General features: G+C 42.4%; 1 protein-coding gene across 5 annotated transcripts in view; it reads right to left on the bottom strand.

The window, feature by feature from the left end:
• babam2.L (BRISC and BRCA1 A complex member 2 L homeolog) overlaps positions 1–26,346 on the bottom strand; it is a 126,494-nt gene that overhangs the window by 80,121 nt on the left and 20,027 nt on the right. For all 5 annotated transcript variants that reach the window (XM_018261884.2, XM_018261887.2, XM_018261888.2 and 2 more), the window contains 4 exon segments: positions 25,461–25,537; positions 20,632–20,726; positions 11,087–11,281; positions 10,485–10,559 (listed from right to left, as the gene is read on the bottom strand). In XM_018261884.2, coding sequence (XP_018117373.1) covers positions 10,485–10,559; positions 11,087–11,281; positions 20,632–20,726; positions 25,461–25,537 — 442 coding nt within the window.

Raw genomic sequence — 26,346 nt, forward strand, 5'->3', positions numbered from 1 at the left:
TGTTCATAATTTCCAAGTCAAAGGCTACTATCCAGGGCACAGTATACAAAATTAGTGTCCGGGGTGAAGGCACAGACTGGTACACAGCACCCCAATTAAAAGCTGGCAACGGGTTATGGGAAAGATCTTTTTCCCCAAGTGACGCTGCTCTTTATTCAGAACTAAAATATTGCTTGGAATGGGCCCATCCAGTAAAATGACATTTACCGCGTTTATATTAAAATATCTTCAGTACAAAACAGTTTTACAGCCTTGAGAAACTGATAACAAAAACATCTTTTATCATCTCTAAAGAGCAAAAGGTTCAGCAAGAAGGATTTCACCCACATTATAGGCCTATAAATCTGCTCACATGAAATAAAGTCATGAGAACCGGGAAACCAGACCCACAAAACCACCGAAGCAATCCAATCAAAACAAAGCAACACAAAGAAACCACTTACACTCCATGCACAGGCACTAAACACAGGGATAATAACACAGGAACTGGCTGCCAGACAAATCCAGCGTAAATCACATCTGCCATAGGTTTAACTATTGAGTGCAACCGCTCAGCACTTTCTGATATCTGCTTAAGTGCCTGCCCCCCAAATACTAAGAAGTACATATACCCTCCCCAAACACAGAGAAGTACAGATACCACCCAAACACAGAGAGTCACAGATTCCCCCAAACACAGAGATGTATAGATACCACCCAAACACAGAAAGGTACAGATACCCTCAAACTTATAGTGTTAAAGATACCACCCCTTAAAAAAAAAAAAAGAGAGGTAGAGATACCCCCAGTAAATAAAGATTTGTACAGATACACCTTCTCAGAGAGGTACAGATAACCCCCAAACACAGAGATGTATAGATACCCGCAAACTAACAGAAAGGTACAGATACCCCCAAAATTATAGGGTAAGGGCACACCAGGCGATTCAGGGAGATTTAGTCGCCTGGTGACTAATCGCCTTGTCTTTGCGGCAACTAATCTACCCGAACGCCTTCCCACTGTCTTGTGCCAGCTATAATGAAAAGTCGCCTGTGGCATGGCACACACATTGCTTCGTATTCCAAAGTCGCCCCGAGTTTCCTCGTGAGGCAACTTAGGTCGACTTCGGAATACAAAGCGCCACGTGTGCCATGCCGCAGGTGACTTTTCATTATAGCAGGCGCAAGACAGAGGGAAGGAGCTCGGGGAGATAGTCACCGCAAAGACAAGGCATTTAGGCGCCATTCGACTAAATCTCCCCGAATCGCCAGGTGTGCCCTTACCCATAGTGGTATAGATACCACCTAGATACTACCTGAACGCCTTCCCTCTGTCTTGCGCCGGCTATAATGAAAAGTCGACCTGCGGCTGTGGGGCGGGTCGACGCAGGTCTATAAATGGAAGGCGGAAGTCGTGTGCGGATCGAGTTCTTCTCAACGGGCACCAGGGTCGGACTGGGCCGACGGAGCAGCGGGTAAAACCCGGTGGTCCCCGCTGACCCAGATCTGCGATTTTCACCTGTCACGACCGCCTGTAAAACGAAGCCAGGGGCAGTGCACACGTTCGGCAGCGCACCAGAGGGTTCCGGAGGGAGCCCTGGACAGCAGCCCCGGTGGGCCCTGGGACCCCAGTCTGACCCTGGGCCCCCAGTCCGACCCTGGGCCCCCAGTCAACCCTGACGTGCACATCGCTAACACGTGCTATTATTCTTGGAATAATGGCTGATCTACCAAAATTTTTATGTCTGTTACATACTAAAGTTTGGAACTAAGGGGAACAGTACGATTTATCCCACCATATGTTTACACATAAATAAAGAAAAGTTGTGTGCACACAGTAAGCTATGCCCTCATATTGACCTAAACAAATCAAATATAAGCCCGTTTTAAAATAAAAGACATGTTCACTTTAAATGAGAACTTGAAATCTTTTGACAACTATTATGAGCTGCTGCCACATAAGTTAGAGGCCCACCACTAGTGTAAATTACCGTCTAGGTTTTTCTGATGTGTGGCCTTCTGTCTCCTATTCTTTCAGGGCAGACCTGTACATGCACAATACCCTGGCCTTGGAAACGAAGGGTCACAGCAGAGGAACCCCGTAGGTAAGTTACACTGCTCTGAGCTGCTGGTCATAGAGTGTGTCACAGCAGCCCTCGGCCATCATTGTAACAACACAAAGGAAAATAAATCAGTTGATAATTGATCAAGTACACAAGGCCTCAAATCAGCACCTTCTCTCTTGCAGAGCAATTAATATTAATTGATGGAGTTAAATGAATTACAACTTGGAGAGCCGTCATCTGAAAGGAATGGGCTCCTCTGCTCGACAAGCTGCCAGAACTGAGAGACGGAGGTGATTCATTCAAATTATAATCATATTTGCACTGAATTCTGGCATAGGTTATTAAAATATCATGCCAATTAATTTAATTACCCTACCCCTCACCTTAGTGCAGTGATGCTGCTGCTATCAATTCTGTTTCTCTTTTTTTTTTTTTAAAGCAAAGACTTAGTGGAACTACAATGCCTTCCCTTTTTATTTTATAGGTGCAAAGAGCATTTCCAGCCAGGGGCCCAAAGTTACGCCAAATGGCTGCTCGCTGACTCTCTAATTAAACTTACTATCTCTTTAAAGGGGGTGTTCTCCTTTGAGTTAACTTTTTGTATGTTATACAATGTCCTGCCAACTCTACAACTGGTCATTCATTTTTTAATATAGTTTTTGGATTATTTGTCTTCTTCTTTACAACTTTCAAATGGGGGTCACCAGTAAGCTCAGTAAGGCTACAATTTTATTGTTATTGTTACATTTTGTTACTTAGCTTTCTGTTCAGCCCCCCTACTGTTTACATGATAGTCTCTCATTCAAACCACTGCCTGGTTGCTAGAGTAAGACCCTAGCAACAATATAGCTGCTGATTTATCAAAACCATGGGTGGGGGCAAATTTGTCCAGATTAGAGCAGGTAGGGTAGCTGAGGGTGCCTTCAACATCGGCCATTGTTAGTGCTGAATCGTAGAATGGCCACCTTAACAGTCTGATCAATTTAAACTATAAGCACTGAAACGGTGTTGTGTCTGCAAGAAAAGTCCTGCAGAACTGGTATTGCTTTCCCAGCCCACAGCTGCTCAGTACAATTATCTGTTTTTTAACTGTAATGCTCAGCATAGATGAAGCCTCATGCAGAATTCTCCTGTTCTTTGGAATCCATAAATTACAGCACAAGATAGATTATACGCAAAATATTATATCTCCCTCTCTCTCCGCCGGATTTCCTATTTTCCTGCTTTATTTTGGAACTCACAGAACTCAGGGACTAAGTACATCTGATTTATATGTCTCCTTTCTAACAGATGATCATTTATTCCAGGGGCAAGGGGAGAGAACACATTGGCCATTTGGAGATGGAAATAATTTTATCTCATGGATTCCACCAGTCTATGAATGTATTACCTTTTATTTTATTTTCAAATGAAAGGGGAACTCCAGCCAAAAACATGTTTTTTCTGCATAATATAGTGATGGGTGAATCTGCAAAAATTCGCAGAAAAGCATTGAATGTCAATGGGCGACTTTTGACACAATTTTTTTTGATGTGCGAATTTTATTTTTTTCACCCACTGCAGTCTATGGGGCAAATTCACTAAAGTGCGAAGTGGCTAACACTAGCGCAAATTCGCCAGTGTGACGTCATTTCGTTACTTCGCCGATTTACTAACGGGCGCTGGCGTAAATCCGCTAGCGAAGTGGACCTACTCCAGCGCTACTTTGCACCCTTACGCCAGGCGAAGTTGCGCTATGGTGAAGGAACGTAACTACGCTAATTCACTAACTTGCGGATTTTCATGAACGTTAACTCTTGCGCCAGACTTGCCTTCGCCAACTGAGACCAGGCGAAGTGCAATAGAGTAGATAGGGCTTGCTTCAAAAAACGTTTACATTTTTTCTAAGTCCCAAAAAACACTGGCGTCTTTTCCTTTTTTAAGGGTGATAGGCTGAAAAAGATTGTACATTTTTTTGGGGGTACCCTCCTCCCCCCCAACATTTCCTAACATATGGCACCTAAACTATACAGTGGGCACATGTATAGGGCAAAATAAAAACTCTATTTTATTCTATGAAGCTTTCCCAGGCTTGTGTAGTGTAATGTATTTGCTGCTACACATACGTCCATTGTACTTTAACTTGGCACCGTATGCAAACTAGGCATCGCTAGCGTAACTTCGCTTTGCTTGACGAATTAACGATAGCGCAACTTCGCTACAGTTCGCCTCCCTGAGTGCAACTTCGCATCTTAGTGAATTTGCGTATCGCTGGCGAAACTATGCCTGGCGAAGTGCGGCGGAATGTGGCAAAGCTACCGCCGGCGCAAGTTCGGATCTTAGTGAATCTGCCCCTATGAATGCAAATTACCAGCAGCACACCAGGTCAGTTGTAATTATCCAAAAAAGTGATTTATTTTGCCTAAAAACACATACAAAACGGACAACGTTTCGGGCCCTCAAGACCCTTTATTAGACTTGATAAAGGGTCTTGAGGGCCCGAAACATTGCCTGTTTTGTATGTGTTTTTGGGCTAAAAATTACAACCGACTTGGTGTACTGCTGGTAATTTGCCTTGGTATATGTTTATGACCCCATGGCAGGTGTGGGCCCTCCAGTTCAGCACCAGACACCACTATTTGGGTGTCAATTTTGGGAGTTTGAGCTCTGTTGCTTATACAAACCATTGCAGTCTATGGGCATCATGTTCACGGCAAAACTTAGTGAAAAACTTCTTTCATCACTAATAATGATAAAAGAAACAAACGGATTATCAGACCTTCTGCTACATTATTTTAAGAGTGAGGCAAGTACTGTACACCTGAAGTGAACAGCAGGAGGCAGGGGTTGTATCTGGCGTTTGGAGCCGACAGTGAGGATCCGACACATTGGCCATTAACCTTAGCCGACAGTACATAGGAACAAGCAGAAGTCTTAGCAGAGACAGGAGAATTAAAACAAATAAAAGCCGTCCTGTCAGATGAACAACAGACTGCATGGACGGGAGGAATCTGCTCGCCCTTAGCACTCTGTCTAGACAAAAGCTATTAGGCACCCTGCCCCAAACCCCAGCAATGTGTAAGAATGCAGTAAGAATCCTACGCAAGTAAAGAGATTCTGCTCCGTGTAAATCCAATGGGATGAATTGGAAGGAATCCCAATCAATCACTCATCTCACATCCCTACTTTCCTTCTGTGGAACTTCACTGGAACTTAATCAGCTCAAATACAATCTAAATCTTTTCCTGAGAAATTTACTAGCACAGATAAGAGATAAACTCTCAATGTTAACTGCGCTTTGGGTTTGGCTGCTGAGACCCAGATACCAGCAGAACATGACACAGGTCAGGGCATGAAAGGGAAATGTATATTTACATGCCCTGGTTTTCCCTGGGCAGAACTAAACTCTATAGAAGTAGACACAGGGATTACCAAACAAAGGACGAGATAGGACGGTGGTTCCCAAACTGTGGGGTTAAGGCCCCCATACACGGGCCGATAAAAGCTGCTGACAGACGGAGTCGGCAGCTTATTGGTCCGTGTGTGGGGCCATCTGACGGCCTTCCCCAACCGATATCTGTCCGGATCCCATCAGATCGCGGCTGCATCTATGCGTGTATGAGGTCCTGCGAACCGACCGCCCATATTGGATCCAATATGATCCGATCGTTGGACCCTAGGGCCCACGATCGGATCAGCCCAATATCGCCCAGTTCAATGTGGGCATATCAGGGAGAGATCCGCTCATTTGGCGACATCTCTAAACAAGGGGATCTCTACATCTATGACCACCTTAAGTTGCTATGATGGTCCAGGCTGAAGGACAGCTGGGTGAGATTTGGGAAGAATGCTTTTCATATAGTTGATCCATTATTCACTGTACTGCACATTTGGGGGACAGGTTATAATAAAAGTATATAACCAATTAAATTAATGGAGCTCTTGAGCAGTTTGGGGGACATAATCTGTTGGAAGGAGCAAATCCAGCCTGCAAGTCTCTAGTTGCACAAAGCTACCATAGATACTCCTGGAAAGGCCAGAAGAAAGGTATTTTAGAGTAAGATGAGCAATTAATTGATGTCCCAGACTGGGGTACCCACATTCACTCATATGGCATGAGTCACATTCATATGTAAAAAGAGTCAGGGAGCAATAGAAGCATGAAACTAGCTCGGGGGGGGGGGGCAAAAAGGGCTGCCATCGGATATTTGGTAGCCCCTATTTCCTACAGGAGGTTCTGTAAAGTACACCTGGTTTTTATGCAACCAAAAGTTGCTTTCAAGCCAGCAATTCAAAATAAGCACCTTGAGGGGTTGGTAAGCAACATGTTGCTCACACAAGCCACTGGTTGGGGACCACTGTCCTGGACAATACTGAAACCATGGCTAAAGCTAGCCATACACTTTTCTCCTATGAGCTTGGCCAGATTGGGCTGATCCAATCATGGGGTATAGCAATTGGATCAGCCCACAAGCCTACAAAGACTGATGGGGTAAGAACCACATTAATTGGATATGTGCCATATATCAGCCAGACAGCCCTCCTGAGGACCCAATACAAAAGGCCAATAAGATACGATGGGCCAAGCTTGCAGCTTTAATTCACTCGTAGGGCCAAGTTTGAAGTATTTATTGAACCATGTAGGGCCAAGTTGGAAGCTTTTATCGACCCATATATGGCCACTTTAAATATCTAATAAAATAATGTTTTCATATATTAATGACCTTGGTATGAACTGAGAAGAGGGGGGTGTGGGATCAGACAAAATGTTGGACACCCTAAACTTGGAGAATAAGAGCAGGTATACATGGACTGACTTGCTGTGATTAATTGGCCTCTGGACAAAAAGGATGATTATTTGCTCATTCATATTTGCTCTATCATTTATCATTTAAGATTTTTCCGTTTGGACATAGTCACTGTGGTGCAAAAGGATTGTAACTGATAAACCGCTGGGACAAAACACGTCATGCAATCAAATCTGGACATATATAGGCACTTTAACAGAGGACATCTTGATGTGGTAGTACATTTCTCAAACCAATCAGCAATAACATATTCACACATTACAGGTAGGAGTGAATGTTTCGGTGCAAAGTTAGGCTCATTACATGAGACATCTCAAAGCCATAGCAGCTACAATGTGCAGGAGTCTGTATGCGAGTATGGCATGGTGCCCAGGGCAATTCTTTACAGAGAACAGAGGGTGATATGGATGTGACTGAGCATGCCAGGGTAATTATGTGCATATCAGCAGAAAGGGTATTGAATCTTGTACAAGTCATTCTGCAGACTCAGCGATTTCCCAGTATGTTACATGCAGGCTCTGTCACGCACCTTGCCTAGTTATATGCGCTTTCTCTAACTGCAGCTGCAAGTACCGAGAACATACACCCCCATATCAGTATGGCTTAATCAGTGCATTTCTATTTTAGTATAATGGAGACTATGATATCTTAAAACAATTTGCAATTAAATAGTTTATACAGTCGGTAATCCGGGATTGGATCTGGGACCATTAAAATATTTTAAGTAGCTCATGAGTTTGGAAATTTCAGGTGAAATACGGTTCATTTTGGTGCAGGTCCCCTTCTGAACACCATCAAAAGGACTCACAGAAATAGCCTGCTTCATTGCTTCTCTGTACTTGATCTGCAAATTCATAGCTTTGTAGCAGGTTTAGCAATTCAAGGCCCTCTAATTATTTTGTTGACAAAGCCAGCCTCCCTCCCAATGGGGCCGTGGATCAATGCTCCCACTAATTCCTTCTTGTGTTTTCACACAATTTTTTTGTGCATACCCCCAAACTGCCCAGATCATGCCCTGCTCTGCCCATTTCGACTCCAGCAGGACACTTCTGATTCTGGCCCTGTTGAGACCCTCTTCTGTTCATCTCATAGTCTCTCATTCAAACCACTGACTGGTTGCTATGGTAAGCTGGACCCTGTATCTATGGTCCTATATGCAGAAGTAGAACCTCTAACATGACAAAGTATAAATGATTTGTATTATTAACATGTATTTATATAGCGCCAACATATTGCGTAGCACTGTATGTATAGAGTGCTTTTATAGTAAGTGAAAAATCCTTTGCTATATATATATATATATATATATATATATATATATATATATATATATATATATATATATATATATATAGATAGATATAGATATAGATAGATATATATGTTTGCCCTTTAAGAACAGTTCTGTAAGCAAGGGGAGACTTTTCTCATGCAAGGTGTTTGATAGGAAAGGTTTCACTTCCTGAGCTGCATGCACAACAAAGCCCTAATCTGTATATATCCGTGTTAAACAGCATCGTATCAGGAAGCCTTGTGTGCTGCTCACCATTCCTCGTACAGCCACAGATAAGATGTGGGTTTTGCTGCAGATAAGTGTTATTTCTAGCAATCCTGTAGTGTTACAATATAAAGTATATATACAATAAACAGTCACATCACAAAGCTGTTTCATAATGAATACAGTCATATTACATGGCATAGAAATTAGCATAGTCTGCATCAGAATTTAATAACCAGCCCTGTAGCATTCTATGACAGATGAACCTCACTTTCTGCTTGATGATTTTCCCCAAACCCTAAGTTTAGCTTCTACGCAGCAGCCTACGCAGCAGCCCAGAGCTCACTGAGCATGTGCAGTGCCACTGACACACAAAACATGCCTAACAAGATCCAAGACGGGGAGCTGCTGGGGGTTATTGTTAAGGCCTTTATCATAACTGTTGTAGGACTGCTTAACCTCTGGCCCTGTACAGTAAGTACATAAAATACAACCTTTCTAGCCAGATTTTGTTTATTCAAGCTTTGAGCCGGAGAAAACCACTCTATCCTGTGGGTAAAACACTTGAAACTCTGCTACAAATTTTATCAATGCATGACCGAAGTTTAAAGTTTTTCTTGCTGTAAAATGCAAATTTTGTTATCACCTTTGCACTCGAAAAGGGAAAAATCTATCTTTTTTAGAAATCTGATTGTGAAATATTCTCAGCATTTAAAAAAAAAAAAAAAGTGGGAAATGCTGCATGCTTGTACATTCCTGACGAGTCAGTACGGGGAGACGGGGCTCTTCAGGATGTGAGATGTTACTGTGAGATCTGTGTGGGGAAACAGGCAGGTCACGTGCCCTGATATTTCTAGATACAACACTTGCTCGCGTGCAGATCTGTTCTAGGTGATAACAAGGCCTATATAAATAATCAGCTCTGTGCGAGAATACTGGCACCTACAGAATGGGCAGCCAACCTTGTGAGTGAGTTCTCTTATTGCGGGACATTCGTAATATACTATTCTACTTTCAGAATGAATGAATGAAGAATGAATAATATACTATTCTACTTTCAGAATGAATGAATGAAGAATGAATAATATACTATTCTACTTTCAGAATGAATGAATGAATGAAGAATGAATAATATACTATTCTACTTTCTGAATGAATGAAACAATTAATTAATGGAATTTTTAATTAATGGGTTTGTTCAGAAGTTGCAGCTCCTTAAACCAAGCAGGCAGTCTGTAATATGGAGAAATACATCGGCACACAAGGATACTGCTGGCAGGGCAAGCCCTTGCTGTTTATTGCGTGATGCAACGTTTCGGGGATAACCCCTTTGTCAAGCCCAACTTTCGGGTTCCTTTTATAGACCCGCTCCGCCCCGCCAATGACGTTACAAAAGGGGCAGGGCGAGTAGGCACAGCGTCTATTAAAGAAGAACCCGTAAGTCAGCATTTGATGGTAGAGCTGCAGAGCCGCAAAGAAGAGTGTGAAGCCGGCCCGAACCTGTGGGTCCCGCGGGTATCGGGCCGGCACGCAGATCACTAGTGTGCGAGACAGACTGTTTTGTTCCTACTGTGAGTCTGTACTATGGCTCACAATAAATGTCTTGGGAGAATGAGCAAGCAAGCATATGCAATTTGTCTAATATTAATACCCCTATACCTGCAGTTAACTGTTCATTACTTACTGTAACTGCCCCAACTGTTTGTGACAAGCCTTTAAATTCTAATAATTTAATATATACTATTATATGTATATAATAATATAAGTGCCTTAATGCATTCAGTCTATAGTCAGTATAATTGCTCTTATACCTACAGACCCTGATCATTAGTTTACATTAGCAATGGTAAAGCTGCTGTGCCATCATGGATGCACATGGGGCATCTATTTATTGACAAACAAACACAACCCAAGATTTCCCAACAGTCACTTCCATTGCTAGCATTTCATTATATCTACTAGGTAGATTGTCACAATAAAGACAGCAGTGTGTCAGTGAGTGTGTCAGTGTAACAGCCACTGGTACCAATAGAAGTAATGCCCGTACATGTGTGCAGTTCCCCTACTGCATATGGCACCTCAAAATGTGATGATAAGTCCAGATATGTTGTGCATTAGAATATTCTCTACGCAGGGAGACACTCGGCTGATTTACCTTTAGAAGATAGATGGGAATATTGCTGAAATCAACTGGCATCTTGAGCAGGAAGCGAGCAGAGAATTCCCCAGTCTGTAAGGCAAAGCAAATAAAATGAATGAGTGGGCGCACTGACAAGTGCCAAGAATGGCCAAAGTTCTGTAATGGGCTCATAACATTCCATACATCAAGGTAGAGATTTAAGGTTATGGCACATGAGGTGTGCGGACCGCATCTGTTCGTTGATTCTGTCCTGCGATCCGACCGCCCATATGCCTTACATTATGATCCGATCATTGGGCCCTATTAGCCCTATATTGCCCACATTAATGTGGGCATATCGGGGAGACATCTCTACATGTATGGCCACTTTAAGATGCCATAGACAGTGACTATTTATTGGGCCCACGGTGCTAGTTTGCCTTTAAATGCCAGGGCCTGTTTTGAATCCAAGTCCGGACCTGTCTGCAAGGAACCCCACTCCTGCAGCTGCCACAATAAAATACATACATTTTCGGAACAGATTCAGGCCATAGGCTTCTAGTTTTCATTCTAGTAAGTGATACTGGAACAAAACACTGCTAGCCCAAATGACTTTGCACCATCCAGAGGGGACATACCCAGTTGTTCTTTTTTCCCGCATAGATTTCCATATTTAATCCATACTGCGGCTCCTCCTGCAGCGTCTGATACTCAAACATGAGGCGTGAGCTCTCACTGAGCCGGCTGCACTGGTACTGGTGGTACTGCTGAACCAGTTCCTTCACTACCAAAAGCAGGCACTCGGGGTCTGACGGGTTCCATTCTGACAGGTTCTGAAAGACACAAACAAGTAACCAGTACAGATATATAGCAAAACTGTGTTTACTGTATTTACGAGACATGCTGCAATATGGATAGAGAAACTTTGGGTGAGAGATATCAGTCTTGACATATTAATTAAAGGAAAACTATACCCACCGAACAATGTAGGTCTCTATTAAAATATATTGCATAAAACAGCTCACTTGTAAAAGCCTGCTTCATGTAAATAAACCATTTTCATAATAATATAATTTTTTAGTAGTATGTGCCATTGAGTAATCCTAAATAGAAAATTGCCATTTTAAAAAATAAAGGCCGCCCCCTGGGATAGTAGGATTCATGGTGCACACAAACATACCAACAAACCACATGTTAGGTCACATGAGCCCATTAACAGACAGAGTTCTGTCTTTTGCTTCCACACTTCTTCCTGTTACAGTTAGAGCTGCAGTATTTCTGGTCAGGTGATCTCTGAGACAGCACACAGACCATCACAAAATGGTGGTTCAAGACAAGAGATGTAAAAGGGCAATATTTACTTAAATATATATTCCAGTTTGGTAAGATTCTTTAATATGTCACTGAATATGATACAAACTATCTGTTGTTTAAATATTCATTTTGGGGGTAAAGTTTTCCTTTAATACATTTCTCCTTGTTTGTATAAGGGCTGCCAAGTTCCAGCAGGTGCACAGAGCAAGCAGAAGAGATAGGAAACTCACTGTAAATATTAAGCCACAACATTTCTCTCTTCCTGTTTTTGTCCCTGTTCAAGGTGCCTCAGCCCAATGCATATTGTCTAATGCAGAAGTGATCAATGCAACAACAGCAGCAGCAGCTCACAGCTGCCCCCTACATGTAATACAGGGCTGCCCCCTACAGGGAATGCCATAGCAGAGTAATTAGTTAATGTGGTAGAAAGTGCCCATTTAAAGGAGTATTAAACCCCCCTGCAGCTGGGGGCCTCCGTTCACCCCCTCCCCGCATGGTGTTGTACTGGAATGAGTGTCCCCTCTGGTGACAATGACCTATATATGCAGAATAGCGCAGCAGAGCTCAGGGGCACCATATTCGCTAGCTTCTGTATCTTCTGGATCCTCTTCTTCCTTTTTGGTAATTTACGGAGCTTTCCGGCTCCAACTACTGAAGTGTCGGCACTTACTTAAAACTAAAGCTTTACTAAAGAAGTAGCTAGAAATGTTGTAAATTATATTTTGTGCTTCTGTACCAGCCCAAGGCAACCACAGCCCTTTAGCAGTAAAGATCTGTGTCTCCAAAGATGCCCCAGTAGCTCCCCATATTCTTTTCTGCTGATTCACTGCACATGCTCTGTTTTGCTGTCACTTACTGCGCTTAGGGACCCACTCACAATATACAGTACACATAGAATAGAAATTTCACAATATAAGGCTGATTAGTAATTAATAAAGATAATTACTACATGGCAGCACAGAAACCAGTGCAATTAGCATCAGAATTTAATAATCAGCCCTGTAGCATCAGCTTATATTACAGACCAACCTCATTTTCTGCTGGATAATTAGTGACGAGCCCTAAGCTTAGCTTCTCAACAGCTGCTCAGAGCCCACTGAGCATGTGAGTGTCACAGACACTTTCCAAGATGGCGACACCCTGTGACAAGTTTTAACAAAGATGCCTAGGCTGGCGAACCTGTGTGACCCCCCTGTGGCGCTGCACTGTTCTGCATGTGTGGGTCGGTGTTGCTAGAGGGGACACAATTTCTAGAGTGGCACTGTGCAGGGCTGTGGCTGTGGGGGGGGGGTGTTAGTGCTCCTTTAAACACTTACAGAACTTCAACTCCCACAATCCATCTGCACAGTCAGTGCATTAATGATCACCTCGATAGGATATTTAGACAGTTAAAGGTCTGGAATGTTCTGGGCATGTAATAATCTATATCATCATACTATACTGTCTAAAGGAAACAATATGGCAGCTGCTACCCATTTGTTTAAAAACAAATAAGGCAGGTTCTAGGCATGGAATAAGCTATTATTATTATTAACATGTTTTTTTAGAGCGCAAATATATTGCGCAGCGTAGAGTCCTCCACGGAACCAATTTCTAAGACCCAGACAGAACCTGCAGCCTGGACCGCAACCCGCATATTTACCCACTTTGACCCGGACCCACAACTGCCTTATCCGCAACCCGACCTGCAACCAGCCGACCACCATCAAACATTAAGTGAGGTTGCTGGAAACCGGAAGTGATGTCATCAAAAGTGGGCGGGACAGAAACAAAAATATAGACAATATTACATAAGATAAGAAATTAAGATGAGATCTGCAACCTGACCCGCATCTATACCTGCACCTGAGAATCCTCCCCTCATTCTGCAGGGTGCACGGTTTTTTTTTTTTGCGGGTAACCCGCGGGTACCTGACCTGATGCAGCGCTGGTATGCCCTCATATTGTACTTTCTAAGGGAAACACACATCCTACGATACATTTAAATACAAATATAGGTATAGGATTTGTTATCTGGAAACCCGTTATCCAGAAAGCTCAGAATTATGTAAAGGACATCTCCCATTGACTATTTTATCCAAATAATCCAATTAATAAAAAAAAAAAGGATTACTTTTGTCTCTATAATAATAAAACAGTAGCTTGTACTTGATCCAAACTAAGATATAATTCATCCTTGTTGGAAACAAAACTAGCCTATTGGGTTTATTTAATGTTTACAAAATATTCTAATAGACTTGAGGTATGAAGATTCAAATTATGGAAAGATCGGTTATCCTGAGCAATCTGGATACAGCTATAGACTTCTCTCATAACCTTCAAACCTTATTATGTCATCCTGATAATCTGCATGTTTGTGTCCTGTGCCAAAAACACATGATCACAAACACGCTAGAAATAAGACCTGAGTGTTTTGGGTTTTTTTTGTTTACAAATCAACTTTTTATTAGGGGATAGTTTATATTTTGGTATGACATTCTGTAGCGTTGTGCAATAAATAGGTGTATATAGGAAACTATACAAAAACAGCCAATAACCAGTAGAAGAGGTAAAGAGGCCCCTGTCCAAAAGAGCTTGCAATCTAAAAAACATCATTAGTATTCAGATCAGTATTCTAAGATACTTTGCGAATATTCAAACTTTTTATTGCAGTTGAAATGTTTCTAATCCTTGCTCTACAACCCTCACGATTATATTTTAATCTAATTTATAATTGGTTTAAATACTTTAGAAACCAGGTAGCAGTTTAAAGGTTAGAATGGAAGAAGGCCTGAAAATAATGATATGCAATGCAATAATAAAAAGAAAACAAAAAAAAACAAAAAAAAAACCAGTTGCCGAGGTCAGTGACCCCAACATATAGATGGCATTTTCAGATGCAGGTTGGATATAGAAAAAACTAATGAAGCTGAACATTCCCTTTAAAAAAATGCAAGACCAGCCGTTAAGAGACTCTTTTAAAAATAATTTTGATTTGGCAATGTTACTGCAGGGATATCAGATCCAAACTTCCCAGTATTTGCATTGCTGACTAATAGTAGTACTTGGGGTATTTCCAGCCCTTATCTCACATCTAACACAAGAAGAGGTGCAAAAAAGATAAAACAGGGTCAACACTGATAAAACATATTGCCCGGATGGAACACACCCATGTCTGAAAGCAGGTCAGGGGCACAGAGGTCATAAGAAGAGTCCAGTAGTCCTGAAGGCAAAGGGAAAAAAATGGTGCTCGCTTTGATTACAAACACTGTCCTGCACATGGTTCCCCAGAGTCTTGTTACATTTCTGTATTTAGGTTCAGCGCTAGGCAGAACTTTAATATTTATTATTAGAATATTTCAGAAGTATTTCGTATATAGAAAACAAGATCACCATCCTGTTATTACAGACCAGTAAGTCTGACAGCTGCAGTGGGAAGAATAATTAGAGGTGGCCATAAACAGGCATATAAAAGCTGCAGATAGGCCTAGTCGGCAGCCTATCGCCCTGTGTATGGGGTCCTCGGGCAGGCCTACACGTCCAGTATCTGGCAGAATATCATCCAGGTGTTGATTGTGCAGGTTTGAGAATCCCTGTCAGTGTCAACCTCACCAAACAAGAGGATCTTTAAACGTACCTCCCAACTGTCCCTTTTTCGGAGGGGCAGTCCCTCTTTTGACAGCTCAACCCGCAGTCCCTCATTTGTACTGGAAAGTCCCTCTTTTCTATGCACTGAACAGCCAGAAAAAGAAACAAAGTTTCTCACTTAATTGGCTTTTAGCAGAGAGCCCAAAACACCTAACAGGTGCAAATAAGATACTTTGTAACAATTTTGAGACACAAAAACACAGTTTAGATAAGGAGAAATATTTTCAAACTTTCATAACCTGCCAAATTTTGTAAAACAAACATGGTAATTAGGGGGTGTGGCCACAGAAAGGGGTGTGGTCAAAAATTGCTGTGCTACGTGCGGAAAAAAACATTTTGTCCCTCTTTTTACTTCCAAAATGTTGGGAGGTATGCTTTAAAGGGGGAACTAAAGTCTAAAATAGAATAAGGCTAGAAATGCTGTATTTTGTATACTAAACATAAACATGAACTTACTGCACCAGAAGCCTAATTAAACAAATCATTTATGTTTTCAAAATTGGCTACAGGGGGGTTATCATCTTGTAACTTTGTTAAACATCTTTGCAAGACCAAGACTGTGCACATGCTCAGTGCGGTCTGGACTTCAGTTGGGAGGTTAAGCTTAGGGATCGTCATAAATTATCAAAACAGCACAAGTCATGATCACCGCCATCATCATTTATTTATATAGCGCCGACAAGATACAGAGTACAATAGGATTAGAGGGCCCTACAAATTAGAGTTTACAAACTAAAGGTTATGGCACAATTGAGACATTAGGATTTTAGAAACAATTTTGTGATTTTTGAGCAATGATTGATTAATTAAGGTACATTGAATAAGTGTCTTTAAAGGGGAAGGAAACCTAGTCGGCGCAAACCCCCCACCCCCCCTCCCGTTTGTTGCCCACCCTCCCTCCTCCCCCTGGCCTACCCGTCCCGCTGGGCAAATGCCCCTAACTTGTTACTTACCCTTCTGCGCAGTTCCAGTCCAGGGAGTTCACAGACGACATCTTCTTCCACACGATCTTCTTCCTGCAGTGAACGGCGGTTTGGCGCATGCACAGTAGGATCATTTCGCCGGTACGGATCTACTGCGCATGCGCCAAAAGTCCCGCGCATGCGCAGTAGATCGTACCGGCGAAATGATCCTACTGCGCATGCGCCGTTCAAAGCAGGAAGAAGATCGTGTGGAAGAAGATGTCGTCGGTGAACTCCCTGGACTGGACCTGCGCAGAAGGGTAAGTAACAAGTTAGGGGCATTTGCCCAGCGGGACGGGTAGGCCAGGGGGGAGGAGGGAGGGTGGGCAACAAACGGGAGGGGGGTGGGGGGTTTGCGTCGACTAGGTTTCCTTCCCCTTTAAACAGGTGGGTCTTTAAGGAACGTTTGAAAGTTTGGAAAGAAGGAGAAAGTCTGACAGGTCGAGGCAGAGAGTTCCAGAGAAAAGCAGAAGCCCGAGAGAAGTCTTGTAGATGAGAATGGGCAGTGATGAGAGGAGAAGCGAGGTGAACATCCGAAGCAAAGCGAAGGTTCCGTGAAGGAGTTTATTTGAAGCTCAGAGATGAAATATAAGAAGGGCCTTCATTATTAAAGGACCAGTAACATCAAAATTTTTTTACAAAAAATTCGTTAGTATAAATCGAAAAAAAAACACCAAGCCAAATGAAACTTTAAAATTGCAAAGTCTTTATTAAAAAATAACTTACAGAAAATCCACTTCCGCTCCTCTTCAGAAAAGGCGAAAGGGCGACGATCCATCGTGCGGTGCTGGATTTCTCCTCCCTGGCTATCTCAGATATTCTTCAGCATGTGAAGGAGCCGTGGTCCTTGGAACGTAGGATGCGCTGGTGGGCTCGCAGGCAGTTGTTCTCCTGGCAGTCCAGTCCCATTGCCTTCATCACAAGAAGAACACCAAGGCTTGAACTTGCAGGGGGGCGCCCTGCGGAGGAGGCTGGAGGAAGAGCAGGAAGCCACAGAGGAAGGCGAAGTCAGAGGGCTCCCCAGCAGCAGTCGCGCCGGCAGATGAGGTCGTAGCACCGGTTCATCCTTGCTTCGGCTCCCCTCCCCGCAGACTGTATATTCACCTGTGCCCCCTAGCAATACAGGGCAAGGCGGGGCAAAAAAGCCAGCCAGGACCGAGTAAAAACGAACCATGATGCCCTTATGGTATAGTCCAGAGTCCTTGCACGTGAAGTAAAAACCGGATCATAAGTACCAGCTGAGGCGCTAAACCAAGACCCTGCAGGACAAGTACTATCTAGTTGGGGGGCTGCTGCACGAGGTTGGAGGAGGCCACATGGGGGTCGTCCTGAGTCCAGGTAGATGTGGGGGAGCGGGAGGGATGGTGGTACAGCGCAGTGGCATTGAGCGCATACAGCTAGCATTCCCATGCACGCAGCAGCCACGGCAGAACATACAGTATGCGGGGAGGGGAGCCGACGATAGGACGAACCGGTGCTGCGACCTCATCTGCCGGCGCGACTGCTGCTGGGGAGCCCTCTGACTTCGCCTTCCTCTGTGGCTTGCTGCTCTTCCTCCAGCCTCCTCCGCAGGGTGCCCCCCTGCAAGTTCAAGCCTTGGTGTTCTTCTTGTGATGAAGGCAATGGGACTGGACTGCCAGGAGAACAACTGCCTGCGAGCCCACCAGCGCATCCGACGTTCCAAGGACCACGGCTCCTTCACATGCTGAAGAATATCTGAGATAGCCAGGGAGGAGAAATCCAGCGCCGCACGATGGATCGTCGCCCTTTCGCCTTTTCTGAAGAGGAGCGGAAGTGGAGTTTCTGTAAGTTATTTTTTAATAAAGACTTTGCAATTTTAAAGTTTCATTTGGCTTGGTGTTTTTTTTTCGATTTATACTAACGAATTTTTTGTAAAAAAAAATTGATGTTACTGGTCCTTTAAGGACTTTGAATGTGAGTGTTAGTAATAACTGCCAGAAGCCGATACAGCAAGACTGATTAATAATCAGAATATACAAACTACACTGGGACTGTGGATACAAATCTCTACACAGTCGCCAGCTGCTCTACAGGGAAACAAAGCTGCTCGAGGTCAGGGAAGTAAGGTAGGGAAGCTCCCCACTGCCATTTGAAAGTATGATAGTTTCCCTGCACAGCAGTTAGGGTCCGTCTGAAGTTTACTATCTGCAGCAGTCAGAGCAAGTAAAACGAAGGGGGGATTTCACTGCATACGGTACGCATTTTTTTAATTAATTCAAGTATATTGGAGATTTCTTTTTCATTAAAGCAAGTAAAAATGGAATTTTATTTTTTTGACTTTACATCCCCTCTAAATGTATGGCCACTTTAAGTTTATCTTTTCAGGATTTCAAACAAATTGATTGCAGAGAGCCTTCACTGATTTCTTAAGTGATAATCCTCGTCTACGACAAGGCACGGGGTAACTCTGCTGTGGATTGGGTTGAACAGACTTGGTCTTGCACCTTTAAAACAAGGGAGCAGGACAGAGGTGGAAACCCCAGTCTGAAACTGTATTAGCCTAATGGGCAATCCACAAAAGTATGCTGTTTTGTACTAAGCCCTGGCCTGAATGCTTTCACACCAACGGCTACTCCAGGAGACTAAAGGGCACATTCATGCAGGAGTGGGTTTAGAGAAAATAAAAATGTGTAATTAATGTGCCTGGCTGGAAGAATCCACCTACAAACTGCCCTTCTTTGCCAACGTCCCTGGCACTGGGCTACCCAACCTTAACCATCAGATCCCTCGTGCTGTGATGAATCAACTTCAAGCTTAAACAAATGTGTGTGGCCTCGGGCAGAGGGTGAGTCATTACCAGATCAGCAAATCTGCAGTCACAGGCTACAGGGACTGTAGAAGGGGAAATCCCTAATCAGTACATAAGGTTAAAAGAGCTCAAACAATTCAACAGATCCCAAAACGCAGACGTGATCAGTCCAGAATATACTGAACAGTAAAAAAAAAAATAGTAAAAAGAACAGATCCCTTTCTCAGAGATTTATTTGCTCCTTAAAGGGATGGTTCACCTTTAAGTTAACTTTTAGTATTTTAGAGAATGGACAAATCTAAGCAACTTATCAATTTGTCTTCATCTTCTATTTTTTGTAGTCTTTTTAAGTATTTGCCTTCTTCTTCTGACTCTTTCCAGCTTTCAAATGGGGATCACTGACCCCATCAGAAAACAAATACTCTGTAAGGGTGCACATTTATAATTACTGCTACTTTTAATTACTCACAATTCTATTCAGGCCCTGTCCTATTCATTTCCCAGTTCCTTATTCAAATCAACACATGATTGCTAGGGTAATGTGGACCTTAGCAACAAGATTACGGACATTTAAAGGGATTCTGTCATGATTTTTATGATGTTTTTATTTCTAAATTACACTATTTACACTGCAAATAATTCACTCTACAATATAAAATTTCATTCCTGAACCAGCAAGTGTATTTTTTTTTAGTTGTAATATTGGTGTGTAGGTGCATCTCAGGTCATTTTGCCTGGTCATGTGCTTTCAGAAAGAGACAGCACTTTAAGATGGAATTGCTTTCTGAATGTAACTGAATGTGTCGCAGTGGGACCTGGATTTTACTATTGAGTGCTGTTCTTAGATCTACCTGGGAGCTGTTATCTTGTGTTAGGGAGCGGTTATCTGGTTACCTTCCCATTGTTCTGCTGATGGGTTGCTGGGGGGGAAAGGGAGGGGTGATATCACTCCAACTTGCAGTACAGCAGTAGTTTATCAGAGCACAAGTCACATGACTGGGGGCAGCTGGGAAACTGACAATATGTCTAGCCCCATGTCAGATTTCAAAATTAAATATAAAAATATATATATTTTCTCTTTAGAGAAATGGATTTCAGTGTAGAATTCTGCTGGAGCAGCACTATTGACTGATGCATTTTTAAAAAAACATTTTTTCCCATGACAGTATCTCTTTAACATTCCCAGATCGTCTGCAAAAATGCTTGCTTTATAATAAACATAATACAATATTAAAAAAACTGTACATTGACCACAATGGTCAAGCCAGAGCTTAGCGTATTATAATTCTCTTCTGGTAAACCACATGCTGCAATGGCTGATAAGAACATTCTCTAGATAAGACCCCTATGTTGGCAACATTATTGACTTTAGACCAAGTGACTCTAGTAATGCCAAGTTGAGACCAAGACAGAAATGGGGAGTCACATCCAAAACTGTAAAGTAAAGGTGCTTCTAAAAAGCAAATTTCTGTATTGCCCTCATCCCAACATAATAAAAGTTTGTACTCACATGCAGAGCAGACGGATCGGGTAGAAATTCTGCATCTTCCCCAAATATGAAGTCAGGGGGCAGCTCGGGGTAGCTAGCATTGAATATAATATCCCCTGTTGGGTAGGAAAAAAATCAAAGAATCTGCATTTAGCAACATAAAATTATCATATTAAACCACCCCCAGGAGAGGCCACCTGAAAGTTTCCCCTGAGCAAGACCGGGAGAGGATTATTTAAGGTAGACAGTATTATTAAATGCTAAGTATTAAGAGCCAATAAAGCACATTTTGAGGCTCAGGGGGAACATCTTCCCAGTAGCATGTTCACATTGTAACCATTTTACTTATGTTTAGGGCAGATCCAGTGCTTTTCTATAATCCTTATTGTTTCAGCAAATCTGTGTCTCTGTCTTTCTTAGAATCAACCCAATGCACAAATAGTGTGAAGTTGGAAAACCTTAGCCTTCAGTATCAGCACAGCAGCGTTACTTGGCCAGCTAGAATCCATGGTCCAAGTGAGTTTGGGTGAAGAAACCTGACTGCATGGGTGCGTATGGCCATGTATGTGTATGGGCAGGTTTGTGTGCGGGGGAGGCGCTCTGAATTCAATTAAGGCATCTTGAAACCACCATGATGCCCCAACCCTTCAGTGACATCATGGCTTTTCCTCTTCAGTGATGACATCAGGTTGGGGACAGGCTATAAATAATGAGGAGGACAGTGGACTAGTGTGTGTGGACTAGTTAAAATCAGGTTAGATTTGGGTGCAGATGAGACAATTCCCAACCTGGAAATGTCACAACCTTCAGCCAGCTCTAACCCATCACTTCTGAATGGCGGACGTGTTGGCCTGAGGTTAAGATGAGCATTTCAGCCTTTTCCATTTACTGCAGAAGGAGCTGTGAGTTGAGCCTTCTGAGTGAGTTTGGCCCACAAGCCGTCCCTGTAGAAAGGATACCTTACTGAACATTGTGCTAAAGAGTAAAAGTGTTGCATGGTTCAGTCTCAAACCATTGGGTCAGGCAGGTTCTGCCCAAATAAATACCATATGGACATGTAAAAGCCCACTCCTAAATCGCTTCATCTATACTCCCAAAAATGTCCCTGTATCCCTCTAGGTCTAGCCAATGAGAAAAGTCAGAGCAGTAACTTCCTGCCCCTGATCAGCGTTAAACTGGGCTGAACCCAGGGTTGCCAGGTCTAATTTTCTAAACCAGCCAAAGTCAGCTACAAAACCAGCCCAAAACTAGCCAAGAGGTACTTCAAATGTAACCCAAAAGAGCATAATAGGGGCAATGAAAAAAGTCTAAAAAATAATAAATGAATATATGTGAAAATACACCTTTTTCAAATTTGCACTGATTCGCAAATTTTTCCATGAAGCAAAATGGGACATATTCATCCGTCACCAGGGGCGTAACTACCCATGTTTTAAGTTTGATCCGTGTAGCAGAAGCCCAGCTGATTAAAAGATCCATAAAGAAGCACGCAAGGCTGATTTCTGCTACAGTGTTTCACGAGACAGAACCAATGGTGCCGAATGGGACTGAAAAATAATGAATTTCAAGAGCAAATCCATTTACACAAAGGTTTAAACCAACTAAATTAATATTGGAAAGTTGCTTAGAATGACATTTTCTTTCATTGGGCAACAGTTTATTTTTTGGTTTTTATACTTCATTGTACAAATGTTGCTATTTTTGCCGTCTGCATTGCAGAAGGGGGGCAAATGCTTCCTGTGGCAGCTGAAGTGAAGTTTGTGGCCCCACAGATATGCTTGCCTAGGAAATAAACGATCCTCTTGCCATCCACCACAGAATACCTTGTGGGCACATGAAATACAGCTGGTGTCAAAAATAATGCTTTGTCAAAGCGGCCCATAGAGCAAACGTTGATGCAGAGGAAACCGCACAGGAACCTGCAGCTTCACACTGGGTTTGGGCTGCTAACACATGTCCAAATATAGAAACATCGCAGCTCCATTTCCACTGTTTGACTTGTGTCTCCATAGATGTAGAATAAATAAACTTGTATAGGACGTCCTGTGCTCAGCAGAGTGCCCTACTTCACAGCATTATTTTATTTTTTTGACCCATCACATGATTTTTTTTAATGTTTTTTTTATTACCATCATTTTTTCTCGCTAATACTTGCTTTGCATGCAGAAATTTATTGCTCTTATTAAAGGAGAATGACACCTTTAGCATGGCTGTTTCAATTCTCTATACTGCTGGTTCCGAGGCATGTCATCCGCCTCTTAGGGAACAGAGGGGGTGGATTTCAGCATGGAGGGGTGTTACCCTCTTATAACTGGAGGTTTGGCCATAGTATGGTCAAAGTTATGCCATGTAACCATATATTTGTTACCTTCTTATAAATGAAGGCTTGGCCATAGCAGGGTTGAAGTTATGTATGTGTATTTATTCATTGGTAACCCTGTTATAACTGGAGATTTGTCCATAGTCTAGTTGCAGTTATGTACATGTATCTATATATTGGTTAACCTCTTATAACTGGAGGTTTGGCCATAGTAGGGTCTGAGTTATGTACGTGTATCTATATATTGGTTACCTTGTTATAACTGGAGGTTTGGCCATAGTAGGGTTGAAGTTATGCCATGTAACCATATATCTGTTACCCTCTTATAACTGGAGGTTTGGCCATAGTAGGGTTGAAGTTATGACATGTAACCATATATCTGTTACCCTCTTATAAATGGAGGTTTGGCCATAGAAGGGTTGAAGTTATGACATGTAACCATATATCTGTTACCCTCTTATAACTGGTGGTTTGGCCATAGTAGGGTTGAGGTTATGACATGTAACCATATATCTGTTACCCTCTTATAAATGGAAGTTTGGCCATAGCAGGGTTGAAGTTATGTATGTGTATTTATTCATTGGTAACCCTGTTATAACTGGAGATTTGTCCATAGTCTAGTTGCAGTTATGTACATGTATCTATATATTGGTTACCCTCTTATAACTGGAGGTTTGGCCATAGTAGGGTTGAAGTTATGCCATGTAACCATATATCTGTTACCCTCTTATAAATGGAGGCTTGGCCATACCAGGGTTGAAGTTATGTATGTGTATTTTTTCATTGGTAACCCTGTTATAACTGGAGATTTATTCATAGTCTAGTTGCAGTTATGTACATGTATCTATATATTGGTTAACCTCTTATAACTGGAGGTTTGGCCATAGTAGGGTCGGAGTTATGTACGTGTATCTATATATTGGTTACCCTGTTATAACTGGAGGTTTGGCCATAGTAGGGTTGAAGTTATGCCATGTAACCATATATCTATTACCCTCTTATAACTGGAGGTTTGGCCATAGCAGGGTTGAAGTTATGTATGTGTATTTATTCATTGGTAACCCTGTTATAACTGGAGATTTGTCCATAGTCTAGTTGCAGTTTTGTACGTAAATCTATATATTGGTTACCCTCTTATAACTGGGGGTGTGTCTCGTATGACGACGTTTTATAGACGATATTATATTCATGTGCAGCGCCGTTTCTGTATGCATTGCCGCCTGAGGCGGCTCCAGTAATGCCGCCCCCCCAGCCCGATTCGATTTCCGGGGGGGAGGCAGCAACGCTAGTGCGGAGAGCGCAATTGCGCTCTCTCGCCCTAGTAAAGCCGAATTTCCGGTTCAAAAACCGGAAATTCAGCTCTTAAAGGCACCAGGAGCGGCTTTTTGCCGCCCCTGGAAACCTAGCTGGCGATGCCGCCTGAGGCGAGCGCCTCAGCTCGCCTCATTGGCGGATCGCCCCTGTTCATGTGGCAGGGAAGTGAATTAATCTTATTGGAATTTGTGAATGATCTCAACAGCAATGATTCAAAATTGGAGTTCACTTTCACATATAGTCCATCAATTGTAATTTTTTTTGGATCTGGAAATATATGCTAACAAAGGACATTTGGATTTCAGAACTCATTTAAAAAAAGTAGATGTTTGTAATTATGTATTAAATACCAGTAATCATAATTCATCCTGGATTATCCATCCTGTATTGGTTATAGAAGGGCTTGATGGAAGAGGCCACAATACCGAAAATGCATTGGATTCACTGAATAAATGAGCAAGAATACCCAAAATATATCAGTTCTGGAAGGACATAAATGAACAGAATACCAGACCCAGAGTGCATTCGTTTTGGAAGGACCTGAATAAAAAGGGCACGATACCCAGAATACATGAGTTCAGTTTTGAAAAGGATGCAAAGAACAATGTATGTAAGTATGAAACCTAGACAAGTGCAGGACTGACACTCTAGCTCAGGTTTACTAAAAGGTGGTTCACCTTTAACTTAACTTTCAGCATGTTAAAAAATGGCTAATTCAAAGCAACTTTTCAATTGGCCTCCATTTTTTAATTTGTATAGTTGTAGGATTATTTGCCTTCTTCTGACTCTTTCCAGCTTTCAAATGGGGGTCACTAACCCCATCTTTGTAAGGCTACAAATGTTGCTACTTTTTTCATCATCTTTCTATTCCGGCCCTCTCCTATCTATTCATATTCCAATCTCTTATTCAAATCAGTGCATGGTTGCTAGGGTTATTTGGGCCCCAGCAACCAGATTGCTGAAACTGCAAGCTGGAGAGCTCCTGAATAAAAAGCTAAATAACTCAAAAACTTGCTGATGTCCAACTAAATATCCCAGCATCCTCAGCCAGCCAACAATGCTGCATTTCCCAATAGGGCCAGGACAATGATTTAATATCCCAGCCTTAGGGCCAAAGAAACAAGAATGAAACAGGCTGGGAAGACAGACAGAACAAGAGAGAATGAAGAGAAAGACAGGGATAGAAATTCTGGAGCAAATAGAAAAAATAGCTTACACTTTAGTGTTTCCCCAGCATATGGAATGTGGAGTTTAAAGCGATCACAGCTTGGCCCTGGCGTGAGGGATGTACATCTGGAACCAAACAGAAATATCACAGATTGGCTTCTGACATTAAAACCAAAAACACCTTTCCTAAATTGTCTACAGAGGAACCAGGTATCTGCCATGTTTAGTCTTCATATCAGAGCTCTGTTATATGAGGAATGTGAGGAATGTGGATCCTATGTGTGCATGGACTCAAACCTGCAACCTGCCAGCCACATTTCCAAAGGTTGCCTTATAACAGGGGGATATACCAATATGCCATACCACTCAATAGAGGAAGATGTATCTTTGTTGTCACTTTTCTGAATTAAAGAATTTTCACTTGTATCTTAAAGGGATACTGTCATGGAAAACCGGTTTTTATTTTTAAATGCATCAGTTAATAGTACTGCTCCAGCAGAATTCTGCACTGAAATCCGTTTTGCAAAAGAGCAAACAGATTTTTTTCTATTTAATTTTGAAATCTGACATGGGGCTAGACATATTGTCAGTTTCCCAGCTGCCCCCAGTCATGTGACTTGTGCTCTGATAAACTTCAGTCACTCTTTACTGCTGTACTGCAAGTTGGAGTGATATCACCCCTCCCTGCCAAGCAGCCCATCAGCAGAACAATGGGAAGGTAACCAGATAGCTGCTCTCTAACACAAGATAACAGCTCCCTAGTAGATCTAAGAACAGCACTCTATAGTAAAATTCACGTCCCACCTAGACACCTTCAGTTACATTGAGAAAAAGAAACAACAGTCTGCCAGAAAGCAGTTCCATCCTAAAGTGCTGGCTCTTTCTGAAAGCACATGACCAGGCAAAATGACCTGAGATGGCCGTCTACACAACAA

Source organism: Xenopus laevis, chromosome 5L (assembly GCF_017654675.1).
Source record: "Xenopus laevis strain J_2021 chromosome 5L, Xenopus_laevis_v10.1, whole genome shotgun sequence".
NCBI lineage: Eukaryota > Metazoa > Chordata > Amphibia > Anura > Pipidae > Xenopus > Xenopus laevis.